We start from the raw sequence: 13,080 nt of genomic DNA, 5'->3' as shown, positions 1-13,080 counted from the left end.
CAGCACGATGGAGATCGTGTGTGTGATCTTTTCCGATGGTAAGTCACTGGAGCGGTTCCAATGTGAATACACTTGTCCTGTGTTCCATGTGTGCTACGTTGTGTATCACGGTGGCCATTCAACGACGCAACACATGTTTGATTTTCGAAGCACACACCTCTGTTCTGGCAATTCAAGTCAGGGTAGTTTACTTTGCACTTCATCACAGTGTGCTCAAGATTAATGCTACATGTAATCCCATCCAGAAGCCACTATTTATACACAGCTCAATACATATTTACATACTTTTTAACCTAATCTTTGTATAGTTATTCATTTTTAAGATGAAAGTCACTTACTGGTAATGTGGCCGTATAAGGCAACTCAATTGCCTCACCGCCGAGCTCCATTAAGATAATATTAAATTGATATAATTAGTTTACAGTCCACCTGATTGGACGAAAGCGGTACTGCCACTGCCCAGACTTGGATGCAGCCAGTGTTCCCCTGCTCCTCATTTATCTTTGGTCACTGTGTGGTCCGCCTCCCTCTCTCTGTCAGATCCACTCTCTGTATAGCACGGCCAGCCCAAGCATGCTGAAGAGGAAACAGAGCTCACGGGTCGAGGTCCCGCCCATCACCGACTTTGGGCCGGACGAGACCCTGGCAGACAGCGCTGACATCTTCTGGATCAACAAACCAGTGAGTGTACTAACTGTGCATTTGTTACCTTAAATCCTGTGCTGTCATCTCTTGTCCATTCATGCCAGATATTTTATTATTATTTCACGTAAAATTGTGTTTCAAAGATGGAGCAAGAACATCCCGAATGCTTGACAGCAATGAATACAGCCAAACATTATGCTGGAATGTGTTCCTCTTCCTGCAGTGGGTGCACACCCTTCTCCGAGCTTGCTCCATCATCAGTGTCATCTCTGTGTGTATGAACACCCCCAAGACGTTTGAGCATTACCCTCCACTGCAGTATGTGACGTTCACGCTGGACACGCTGCTCATGTTCCTCTACACCGCTGAGATGATCGCCAAGATGCACATCAGAGGAATCATCAAGGTAGCCACTCGCATAATCACGCAAAGCACATTACAAAAATACAGATTCACATTGTCTGTCAACTTGGCAAGTGGCACTTACGCATATATACAGTGTTTCTGCAGGCTCGTAAAAACTCTAAAAAAGAGTCAAATTCAATAATCTGAACACCTAAAATAAGTGACTGAGTTGGTGTTACAGAAGACACATTACTAAAGCCATTTTCAGGCATGACCTCTGTAGGAACTTCAGAGAATTGGCTCCGGACAAATCCTCCAGAGGGTGCCTTTCACACATGAACAACGCAGCGGGAGATTCTCTGCACAGCCTCGCTCACAACAGCAACAAATCCTCCGTACCTAACAGGACCCAACATATTAATTATGCTGCGGAGATCACGTGTTTTTGTTTATAGCACATGCACACCGTCATCGGCCTTATCACCAAATGCTCTTTCAAGTGATTTCTACATGTACACGTTTTCATCCTGAGATGTTTGTATTCTTTTTGAATTTGAGCATATGTTGCGTGTTACAAACTTCATCAACAACCCTCTCGCCCCCTCTGAATCCTGAGGAGGATCTCCTGCGTTGTTCTCACATCGGCTCCTCCGGAATATCTGCGGGACTTTACACTATGGGACCGGACGGTGAGAGTTCGGAGAAACTCCAGAAGCTCTCACTCGGAGATTTGCGTTCACACATACAGCCCCTGCGGAGAAAATCCAGAGGAAGCCTGCTGTTCAGTGCATGTCTGAAAGCAGCTTAAGTTGTTTCAGGAATTTCATATAAATAGTTTTAGCTGTAAATTTTTTCAATTTTCTTCTAAGTGTGCTGTTTTCCATCATATTTTATTGTCTGTTAGTCAAAGGACATGGAGATTAGAAATGTTTAGCTTAAGTTGTCAGTGCCAAAATGGGATGGGCCACTGGCACGGCTTTCACACAAAACCTATTCATAAAACGCCATTAAAGTTTATGTGCATATCGACTGAAGACAATAGAGGTAAACCACTGGAGAGCTAATTTCCCATTTCAGCATAACCATGCGTAGCGAGTGGTTGAAAAGAAGCCCCCAATGTTCAGTGAAATAGAAGAGTTCATATTGACATAATATTCAGAAGTGCTCCCTTTTGGTTCCACTTGAGATTTTGTTGACACTTTCAATTCGACGTCAGTGGTTTGTATTGAGCCTCACATTCTGATGAAAAGAAAATGATTCAGATCGGAGGTAGACGGATGACGTTCTGTAGATGCATCCAGGAAAAGACAGCTGGCAGATGAAAGGCCCATAATTACTGACATAAAAAAGTGTGGACAGCTTAATTGGCGAATCAAGGATAACAAGCAGGGAGGCACTAGAGGACACAGAATTAGAATCAACAGTGCAAGGGGGGGGAAGCATCAAAACTGGAACATTTAATCTTCATTCTCTTAACGTTATGTTTAGTTTTTGAAGGGAGATAATACCCGTCTTTGCTAAATCGGAAAGTACTTTTCTCTCGTTTTTCATCTGAGTCAGCTAAAATTCATCTTCGCTAAAAGGCCGAAATATGACAGATCTCTATGTTTCACATCATTCCTATTCAAAAGTGTCCCACAGTGGATATATTCACCACGTGTGTAACTATGATTGACAGTTCAAAGTTATATTTTGTGGCTCGTTGTTTAAAGTGCCTGCGCAAAACAAAAGAGCCGCACGGTTCGGTGAAGTAATTGCACGCCTTTGTTCTTGTCAGTGTGTAATCAAACATGGTCCTTATCTGTTGAGTGTTTTGGAACACACACGCTCCTATTTGCAGCGTTTCTTCCTGTGGAAGACTGACCCCCTAAGAGCCTCTTACAGACTCTCTCCCTCTATGTGGTAATTAAGTGTGCTCATTTTTGCTGGCCTTAATAATTTTGTCTTATCATGTCGAAACCTTTGCTGTTTTGAGTTTTAAAGCTGCTCTTTCAAACGGACGCAGCGATTTTGGGTTGTGTTTGTTGTTTTTCATAAATATATTGTTGCGTGATTACTGTATCCCCATAAAAGCTTCCTCTGTGAGGTTTTCAGAAGGCGATGGTCGGCACTTAATGTGGGCAATTTTCAGAAATGCAAAAGACTAGTGTTGCGAAAGCCTTAAAGCATCGCAGCATGTTTTGTAATTGCTAATTGGTATAACGCATCATCTTTTTTTGGACAGTATGGGCTTTGATTGGGATTATTAGCTTTGCCAAGGAGGTTATGTGACCCCTTCACCCCTGTCCGTTTTAGAATCAGAAGCAGAATCAGGGTTTATTGCCAAGTAGGTTTATAAATACAAGGAATTTGCTGTGGTGTGTGTGTGTGTGTGTCAGTATAAATATAATAAATAACAAAATTTAATATGAAAATATTCTGAGCACCCAGGGAAGGAACACGTTGTAAATAAACACTAGGAAATGGATTGTGCAAAGTACAGTCAGTCCGTTGTTGGCCACGGGAAGTTAAAGTGTCACAGTCACAGGCGGGGACATCAGTGCAGTTCATTGATAGGGACCCGAGCCTTATTGATGAGGCCAGCAGCTGTCGGGGGGGGAAAAACTGTTTTTGTGGCATGAGGTTTTAGTCCTGAAAGACCGCAGCCTTCTGCCAGAGGGAAGTAAGGGTTTGTGTCCAGGGTGGGAGGGGTCCTACCTGCACGCCTCAGAGTCCTGGAGACGTACAGGTCCTGTAGTGAAGGCAGGTTGCAGCTGATGGATGGAGGTGAGGATGGATTCTATGACGGCAGTGGAGAAGTTCAGCATCATCGGCTTTGGCAGGTGGAACTTCTTCAGCTGCGGCAGGAAGTGCATCCTCTTCTGGGCTTTTTTGGTGCTTTGTTTGTTTGTTTGTTTGTTAGCAAGATCACACAAAATCATGTGGAGGTATTTCAACAAAACCTGGTGGAAGGATACTAAGTGTTCTAGTGCTCATATTCGTTTTTTCCTTCCTGTTCATATTTCCGAGTCTTACCTCTGTTTTTCTCACTATTGGTGTCCCTCTTCTCTTCCTCTCCACAGGGGGACAACTCCTACGTTAAAGATCGCTGGTGTATGTTTGATGGATTCATGGTGTTTTTCATCTGGGTGTCCCTGGTGCTGCAGGTATAATGCTACAATGTTTGTTTTGCCATTTTTTTCCCTGCACAGTCTTTTACTGCCCAACAATCTATTTTCCTTTGTTTCAGATGTTTGAAATAGCCGATCTTGTGGATCAGATGTCTCCATGGGGAATGTTGAGAATCCCCAGAGCGCTCATCATGATCCGGGCCTTCAGGATCTATTTCCGCTTCGAACTTCCTCGCTCCCGCATCACCAACATTCTCAAGTACGATAATGTCATGAGTGCTTATCTTACATAAAGTCTCCACAATTCACAGATAGTTGTACATATGTCTAAATCTGACACTGACCTGTGTCCTCCGTCACGCTTCTTCTCTGCAGGCGATCCGGGGAACAGATCTGGAGTGTATCGATCTTCCTGCTGTTTTTTCTTCTGCTCTATGGAATTCTGGGTGTTCAGATGTTTGGAACGTTCAACCATCACTGTGTTACAAACGATACACAGAAAAAGTAAAAACCCAATTTTCTTAGTATTTCAGTACAACATTTGATTGCCTTTTGTTGTTTCTACAAATTTCATCCACTGTTTGAATGTGACAACCTGCATGAACAAGACATAAATTCTACTATACTGTCGCTCGTAGCTTTTACCTGAACTCCTCAGTTGCACGAAACAGCCTAATGGAGGCCATCTTTCCTACTTTTAATGCATTGTAAGTTAGTAAAGCAATAATGAATACTATTAAGGAGAATTCAGAAAATAGAAGGCGACCCTGGCTCATAGAGGTACAGAGGTTTGATTCCTGGCTTCTCCAGTCTGTATGCTTAAGTGCCCTTGGGCAAGACACTGAACCCCACCTAGTTGCCTGTGTATGATTGGTGCGCAGTAGAAAAAGGCACTGTTTATAGAGACCCTGTATGAATGTGTGTGTGACGTGGTAATTCACAAATCATAATGAGATGTGACTCGTAGGGTTAAGAACACTGACTGCTCAATAAGACTAGGTGCTATATTAACACATTCCTTTTTATCATTTACATCTATTGAGTATTTGTTACCCGGCTATAAACTGTACAAGTGCAAAACATTAAAGTGAAAACACCAATCAAGCCAATGTGGAATGACTCATGTTTGAGTCAAACACAAATAACCGCTGAATACAAATGCTTGATAATAAATGACTGGCTTTCTCACCAGTGCTGAACACTTCTATAAGTTACAGTAAATTACTTTTGGCTTGAGGACAGCGCACAGGGCAGCTTTGCTATTTTACAGTCTGCCCGTGTGAAATACTGCAAGGGAGTTGGCACTGCGTTACAAAATCTGGTCATGGTGTGAGCGCTTTGAATTTTGCTGGATAGTAAGGCCTACATTTTCTATTGCAATATGGGCCTCTTATTTTTCATGTAGTCATTTGTTTTTCATAGCATGGAATCCAGAGCATGCACTTCAATTAGCAGCTTAATCTTATTCTTTCAGTGAACTGCATATCTAGTGATTTAATATTTAAAATCCATTGGATTCTTGAACTGGTATAATCGAAATCTGGATCATAAAGACTTATCTGCACCAGTTTGCTACTTACAGTAATTATCCTGCTTATCTACACCTTCTTTAGCAATATTTTTTTTATGAGAATAAATCTGCTAGTACACGTTGATAATAAAATAAAAGACTTGATGGGGAATATGCTAATCAGTCTGGTGTGTGATGCATAATACTGTGCTGCTTGTAGACCAGATGTTGAGGAGATGTGCCCTTTGGAAACAATCTTCCCCTGCACAGGTCATGGTTTTGCATTTAGCGAACCAATGACAGGTCAGCCTGATGGTGACAGAATCTCCTTTTGTGATCAATGTGGTGTGACGCAACTTGAAGTGTCACACAGCAACACCTTGTCTCCATGTGCAGTGTGACTGTGTTTTTATTTTGTTTGTTTTTTTACATTGAATTAACAATTAACATCGAGTGGTTAGCATATTTTTGCGGCAGGATACATAGAAACAGGAATCTTGTGGGCAAGTAGCGACACAGCATTTGGGTGGATGAGAGACTGTGTTACAGTTTGTGCACATGTTGCTGCACAAGCACAGACTGTATTTGCACTGAGGAGAGAGAGAGAAACGATGGAGGAAGCAGCCATCGCGGTTTAAGCCCCAGGCTGCAGGGAGAGCTAACACTAATTATAATAATTAAAATTCCCTGCATTGTCCAGCCGTTGTATTAAGCTCATTCCTGCTCAGCAGCTACCCCATCCATCTCTCCTCCTCACTAATGTGTGCCCAAGCCCCCGAGGGACACCACACACAGTTTGACCATTAGGAGCAGGAGAGACAGCAGAGGACATTCTCACGTCATAGATCTGACATTTCTGTCGTGGGGCGGCTGCACTTATGATTTGTTTGTTGCTCTATTCCTTTTCCTAAATCCCTCCTATACATATATATATGATTTTAATGGGGTATTTCAGAAATGTGTCACTCAGAGAGTGATGTGCATAATCTCTGCCGGCCACATGCCCTTGGCACAAAGTCAAAGCTCCCTACCTTTTCTCAGACGAGTGATATGGGGAGACATTTTCTGATCTACAGATATTAGATGTAAATGGTTTTGGATTTGTGAACAAAGTAAAAATGGAATGATTTCTACATTTAATGTCATTACTGTTAAGCCCCCATCTATCTGAGTAGCATACAAAGATCTTTGCAGTAGGAATTAGGTTTACTGAACTGAATGTGGACGATGTTTGTGTTTTGTAGATTTCTTTGAAGCTACATTGTGATGTTATTGCTTCTGTGTTTGAGTTTTATTCTAAATCAAAAAGTCTTACAAAATTGGGCAAATATATAAAAAAACAATTAAGTTGTTATATGATGCAACAAATTAACACATTGTTGAGCAATATTAAACTCTTTTTTTAGTATTTTTAACCAAGTAATGTAAATGTGACATTTAAAGATTGTGAGCAGACACTTGGAAAAGGTTTTTCATGTTCAATGGGCTGAACTCTGCAAATGTGAGGAGCAGAAGCTCCTCACATTTTCAATTTTTAAACCTTTCCAAGCTAATTTTGGTTTGATCAAATTGCATATTCAGAAAGAATCTTTTTGTCATAAATTTAGTGTTTTAATTTCATAATATGACCAATTATTAATATCACGTCATTCCTGGACATCTGGTCTCATTCATTTATCTCCCCTTCGGCATCAAGAAAGAAAATGATTCCTTTGATAAGAGACATTGGTTTTATTCAGCCCAGTATAATTGGCTTTATTGGGATTCACCACTATGCCTCCGATTGCCCTTTGTGATAGTGCAATAAATTATCCTTTCTGATCCAGTACCCTTTAATAAACAATTTAGATGAATGTCTGGGCAGGCAATTTGAAGGCATTCATTTTCATTAGAGAAATCAAGCGGCTCCTGGAATAGCACCTGTGGCTAAAAGACAGGGAGACAGGGAGAAGAGGCAGAGAAACGCTTCTATGTACTATATCTCTGAATGGGAACTTTACATAAACTTAGGTCTTACTAATGTATTTTTTTTTCCTTTCGGTTAGTAACGTGTCATGGAACAACTTGGCCATCCCCGACACTCACTGTTCCCCTGACGGAGAAGGTTACCAGTGTCCTCACGGCTTCAAGTGCATGGACCTGGAAGAGCTGGGCCTCAGCCGACAGGAGCTTGGTTACAGTGGCTTCAATGAGCTAGGTATAAACTATACACATCCGCTAATGCACTCAAACGCATACATAGATACAAAAATAGGAATTCAGAAACATGGATTTGGGATTTTTTTTTTTATACAGATGCCAACAGAAAAAAAAAAAGCAGCTTGACTAAAGCTCCATCTCTGGTGCAACATTTTTAAACTACTTATTTAATCGTTAACATTTTAGTTTTTTATTGAGAGAATAGTCAGTTATTGCTTTTTTTTCTTTTTCCCCTGTAAGTCTTAGTATATTCTGTCAAGATATGTAGAAGAATGACCCTGTGGTAGACTGTATATACTGTATATAGGTGTTAGGCTGTGTCCTAGAACAGCGTTCGTCATTCTTATCAGCTGAGTGTATCTCTAATCCAGTGTCGGTGCACCTAATCTGTATATAGCCATGAAGGAGACTGAGAGCTTCTAATTAGGCAGTAAGTGCATATTAGAAAAATCCAAATTTTCCTACCTATTAGCCGGCGACAGCCAGTGGACCGGAGGCATTATGTTGTCAGGTTGTTCCCTCGTCCTTCCCATTCTTGTGAACACAATATCTTAGGAACACCCCGAGAGAATCCTTTTAGATTCAGCACTGATTGACTGATTAGATTTTAGTGGTGATGTTGGCCTAACAAAACATGTTTTTGTTGGCGGAGGTATACAACCACAGGGAGGTAGTTCGAGTTTTTATATGAATGATCCTATGTATTGGAATTATTCTCTGTTCCCAAAATACTTTATTGAAGGTTTGGACGTACTCTTTTTATCCACACCAACCAATACAGTTTTCCCCAAAATACAATAACAGCCAAATGTCAGGAACTATTTCTAGGTCTTTCAACCAGAGGCTCCAATTCAAAACCGGCAAGATCATAAGAACAAAGCAATGTTGTGTTTACTAGTTTAACTGGGAGATTCAGACTGAGCTGATCCATCAGTTGTTGTGAAACTGTGTAAAAGTGATGTAACGCAATCAGGAATTTAATTTGTTTTGTTTGTCTTTTGTTGATTGGCAACAGAACAATATTGAATTAATATGGGATGCTGTTGCTTTCCTGATGAAATCATCGCTGTCCTCGAATTAGAGGTTCACACAGTTCAATTGCAGAAAGTACGTTAACCAAAAAACTGCCAAGGGTTTGATTTTTGTAGTTTGGCCGACTCTGAGACTTTCCATTTTGCTTTCATGTATTTTCCAGCTTCATTTGACCAGATTTGTCAGTGACAAAGACATGCAATAAAGAGCAGTTCATCAGATTAATGAGTCTGCCAAAAAGTAAAAATTCAAAGTCTTGTCACTGCACAGACGGGAACTAGGAGAGAAGGAGGTTCTGTGTTTTTCATCCTGTTAGACTCAGAATGTGTGTTCGTTATAGATAAAAAGAGAATCTGAAGGTATTCTCCATTTGAAAGTCCGAGGGGATCCATATAATATTGAATTAGTCTGAGACTCTCAGACATCCCTGTGTTGAGCAAAACACTGATAATGACATTTGTTTCAATAACAAACTCTGCTCTTGATTTGATTGTGCATCTCTCGTGTCTCTCTTTGTTTAGGTACAAGCATCTTTACCGTGTATGAGGCCGCATCACAGGAGGGTTGGGTGTTCCTCATGTACAGAGCCATCGACAGTTTCCCTCGCTGGCGCTCCTACTTCTACTTTATTACTCTCATTTTCTTCTTGGCATGGCTTGTCAAGGTTAGAGTCTCTCTCCACAGCACTTTTCACAATACTTTCAACTCCAAGAGGACTTGGTTAATTGATACAATATAATCTTTTTTCTTATTCTCCTCCCTCACACTCTCTGTTTTACTGTCCCTTTAACAGAACGTGTTCATTGCCGTCATCATCGAGACATTTGCCGAAATCCGAGTGCAATTTCAGCAGATGTGGGGCTCAAGAAGCAGCACCACCTCGACTGCTACAACACAGGTACAACTATCACACCCAATAGACACACAGGCTGAAAGTAGTACCACAACATAATTTCCAGAAATCTGATCTAAAGAAAATCTTGAATGCCAAATTTCTTGAAAGCTGAATTTCTTGGTATAGAATACAAAAAAATGTCCCCTTTAAACAAATTACATTTTAAATCATAACGGAGGCTGTCTGACAACTGTTGGCCTGTAAACAGTTTTTTGTTGCTAGCATTACTACTACTACTTAAATTACTACTAACTACTTAAAATGATGCTTGAAGTTAAATTCTGTGTTATTTTCGTTTGTGCCTCGTGCATACATACTGTATTCTGCTGTGACCTTGGAAACAATAATCCTTTCTCGCCACTATCAGAATTAATTGTAATAGACATCGTAATGCCCCAATCTTTATCTTAGAGGGGAAAAGCTAATTAGCTGGGGTGTAACACTTAACTGTCAATCACTGAGGCTAAAACAATATGCCCCCTTCTTCCTGTTCCCCTGAGACGGAGGTCGGTATGAGGTAGCCCTGGGAGAAGCAACCCATGCCACACATCCCATTCCTTGACTTTGCTATGAGGCTTTTAATAGAGATTAGGCTGTTAAGTAATGCCGATAAAATTACAATGGATTAATCCACTTTTGTTTGTCAGGATCAGGCTTTTTCTTCCCTTTTTCGATGAGTTGAGTTGTAATTAAAGTTACATAACTGTGTGTTTGACATTCAGGGTGTAGATACTGTTCTCCTTGTTTTGTTATATTAAAAACAAGATGAAAAGAATATAGGATTAGATAGATCGTGATTAGTGTGAGTGATAAAATGACTCAAGAAAGAAATATCAGAAGTATCAGAATATAATTTTCATCAAAAGCAATATAACAGCAGTTCAATATATACCAATATATTGTTCATGCATTGCGCAAGCATAATGAGAAGATAATATATAAGTGTTTTATATATATATATATATATATATATATATTATTATATATATATTATATTTGTAAAGTGACTCAGTGTTTATAAGTTTGGAAACAGTCTAAGATGGCAACTTTCACTCAGGAGCAAAAATCTGTCCATAATACTACATAATATCCATATCCTCCATATCCTCCATATCCTCCAGCCCTAGAGTTTAATGGTGGTAAACATAAGGGGCTGAAATGAGTGAGAAAGGTATTTTGCTAAAGAGTAGAAAGAACAAAATACACTGGTGCTGGGTGAGTGTTTGAAACATTTCCATATGTAAGAAGCATGCAGCAGCATTTAATATTGGCTGTACAATGACACTGGAATTTTACCTTTTTTAGAAACTTAAACAACATTTATTTTCATTTGGTTCTCACAGCGGCTCTGCAGTTTTTGAGCAATCCTGATGACAGACAGACAAACAAATTAACGACAATGAAAACATTACCTGCTTGGCGGAAGTCATTATTGGTGAAGTAATTTAATTGCCTGGTGTATTAAGAAATAATAGACCAGGCAATTAAATGAACCTAAACACTTTCATTTAGAATAATCCAATGTGTGGTTTCTACCAACCCATTCGGCAAATAGATCATTGGAATTGGACTATTCTGAGAATGTGGATTATATGGAGGTCAATGACATTTAATATTCTTATTGGTTGTTTTTAAACATGGTATTAGAGTATCAAACAGCATTTTTTTTACATTTAATGTAAATTTGGACATGCGTGATTCTCAGAGGATGAAACCCAATGACTTTGCTAACACCAGCAGCAGGTCTTGTGAGTTTGAGAGTCCCTGCTGGGATATTGGTTTGTGTTTCTTTCTCGTGTCAGGTCCTAAGGCCCACACACTGTATTTAGTAACTATCTTGCTGTTTTGTGTTGGTATGAATCTGTGTGTATGATGCCTTCAGCTTCCTTTGTGGCCACAGATGTTTTCAGAAGATGTAGCCAAAGGGGTGAATGTGTGTGTTTGAGTTCCGTCCAGTACTTTGAATGGTGTGTCAATTTTGGTGTGTGTGTGTGTGCTCTGCCCCTCATGTGCTGTCCTTGTGCCACAGATGTTCCATGAAGACGCTGCTGGGGGATGGCAGCTTGTTGCTGTGGACGTCAACAAACCACATGGCCGAGCGCCTGCTTGCCTCCAGGTAAACACACCGCATAATTAATATGCTGCTGATGCCGTTGGTGTGAAGTGTTACTTTCTTCCTCTCTCACACACAAACAAACACACACTCGCGAGCATAATTCTTTGAAAATATGTTCAGCTCATGTGAAAGGTGACTCCTGAACATGCCTCATTCTAATCTTACCTGCGCTATGTCACCTGAGCTGTGTGTGAGTGTGACATTTTTATTTTCACATCTCCCTTGATGATGAAATACTTTGTAACAATAGAGAAACAGTAAACCTCATCTCTTTGACACATGCATGTGGTATCACCTCATTGTTTCCACATTTGTCTTCTCTTCAATGGCCGTGTCAAACGTCTAAGCGATGGGATTTTAAAACGAGAGGAGGCTCATGTTTGATGTGTTGAGGTGCACTAATGATGTTGCCCCAGTGATGGATGAGTTTTAAATGACGTCCACATGATGGACTCCGCTGTCGCCCGCCTCGTGGTCGGTGTGATCCAAATGCTTGGGCTTTAAAGATAAGCTGAAAGCAGTGGGCGTCTCGTACAGCTGGCCCACTGTTGATATCGTGCAATGTAAAAGGTCCGGGGCCCTCGCTGTGAGAGACTGCCAACAGAGACGGCAGCTATGAGAGGGAGGATAGCTGTCAACAAACTCTCAAACACCAGAGAAATTGGGCAGAGATGGAGGGAAGAAATGAGTGAGAAAAGAGAGGCTGTGGAATATGAGGTATTCCCGTTAAAGCCGCATGTCCCCCAGAGCCTCATCATCAGTTGGAGGGAAAGATTTAGATAGAGGGATAACCAGAGGGATAAACACGGCTGACTTCCCTCCAGGCCTCATTCTGCCGCTCTCTGCCTCATTCCCTCATACTAGGATGGCTATTATTGTGTCCCTGTGCCAACAAGAGGATCACGTCTGACAGCTGAACGAAGGGTTAACAGATTGATTGAGAGCATCATTAGGCCAGGTTGAGATCAACAGAAACACTGACTCAAGAACACAGCTTTCATTTCAATGAGACAGTGGAAGTGAAGTATTCAAATGTGGAGGCAAAAACTACACAAGGATGTCGGGCAGAACCTCAATACATTACATATTTTCTGCTTTCTAGTTGTGCTACTCTCGTAAGAGAAAGCATTTCAACAACTTCACATTTATCATAATGTGCAGTGTCGTGGCACCTTTTGAACTCACGGATTATTATTATCAAAGGAGATTTCTCACTGGTGCCTTTAGT

The 13,080-nt window shown here is 40.8% G+C and overlaps 1 protein-coding gene across 2 annotated transcripts in view; it reads left to right on the top strand.

Moving 5' to 3' along the window:
• nalcn (sodium leak channel, non-selective) overlaps positions 1–13,080 on the top strand; it is a 62,799-nt gene that overhangs the window by 3,677 nt on the left and 46,042 nt on the right. For both annotated transcript variants that reach the window (XM_035175329.2, XM_035175327.2), the window contains exons 3-11: positions 541–681; positions 869–1,051; positions 4,053–4,136; positions 4,220–4,359; positions 4,476–4,604; positions 7,656–7,807; positions 9,363–9,505; positions 9,635–9,739; positions 11,766–11,852. In XM_035175329.2, coding sequence (XP_035031220.1) covers positions 541–681; positions 869–1,051; positions 4,053–4,136; positions 4,220–4,359; positions 4,476–4,604; positions 7,656–7,807; positions 9,363–9,505; positions 9,635–9,739; positions 11,766–11,852 — 1,164 coding nt within the window. The remainder of the gene's footprint in view (positions 1–540; positions 682–868; positions 1,052–4,052; positions 4,137–4,219; positions 4,360–4,475; positions 4,605–7,655; positions 7,808–9,362; positions 9,506–9,634; positions 9,740–11,765; positions 11,853–13,080) is intronic.

This window comes from Hippoglossus stenolepis, chromosome 13 (genome assembly GCF_022539355.2).
Source record: "Hippoglossus stenolepis isolate QCI-W04-F060 chromosome 13, HSTE1.2, whole genome shotgun sequence".
NCBI lineage: Eukaryota > Metazoa > Chordata > Actinopteri > Pleuronectiformes > Pleuronectidae > Hippoglossus > Hippoglossus stenolepis.
Note: the sequence above shows the minus strand (reverse complement) of the source record. Positions and strands in the feature narration are given on the sequence as shown.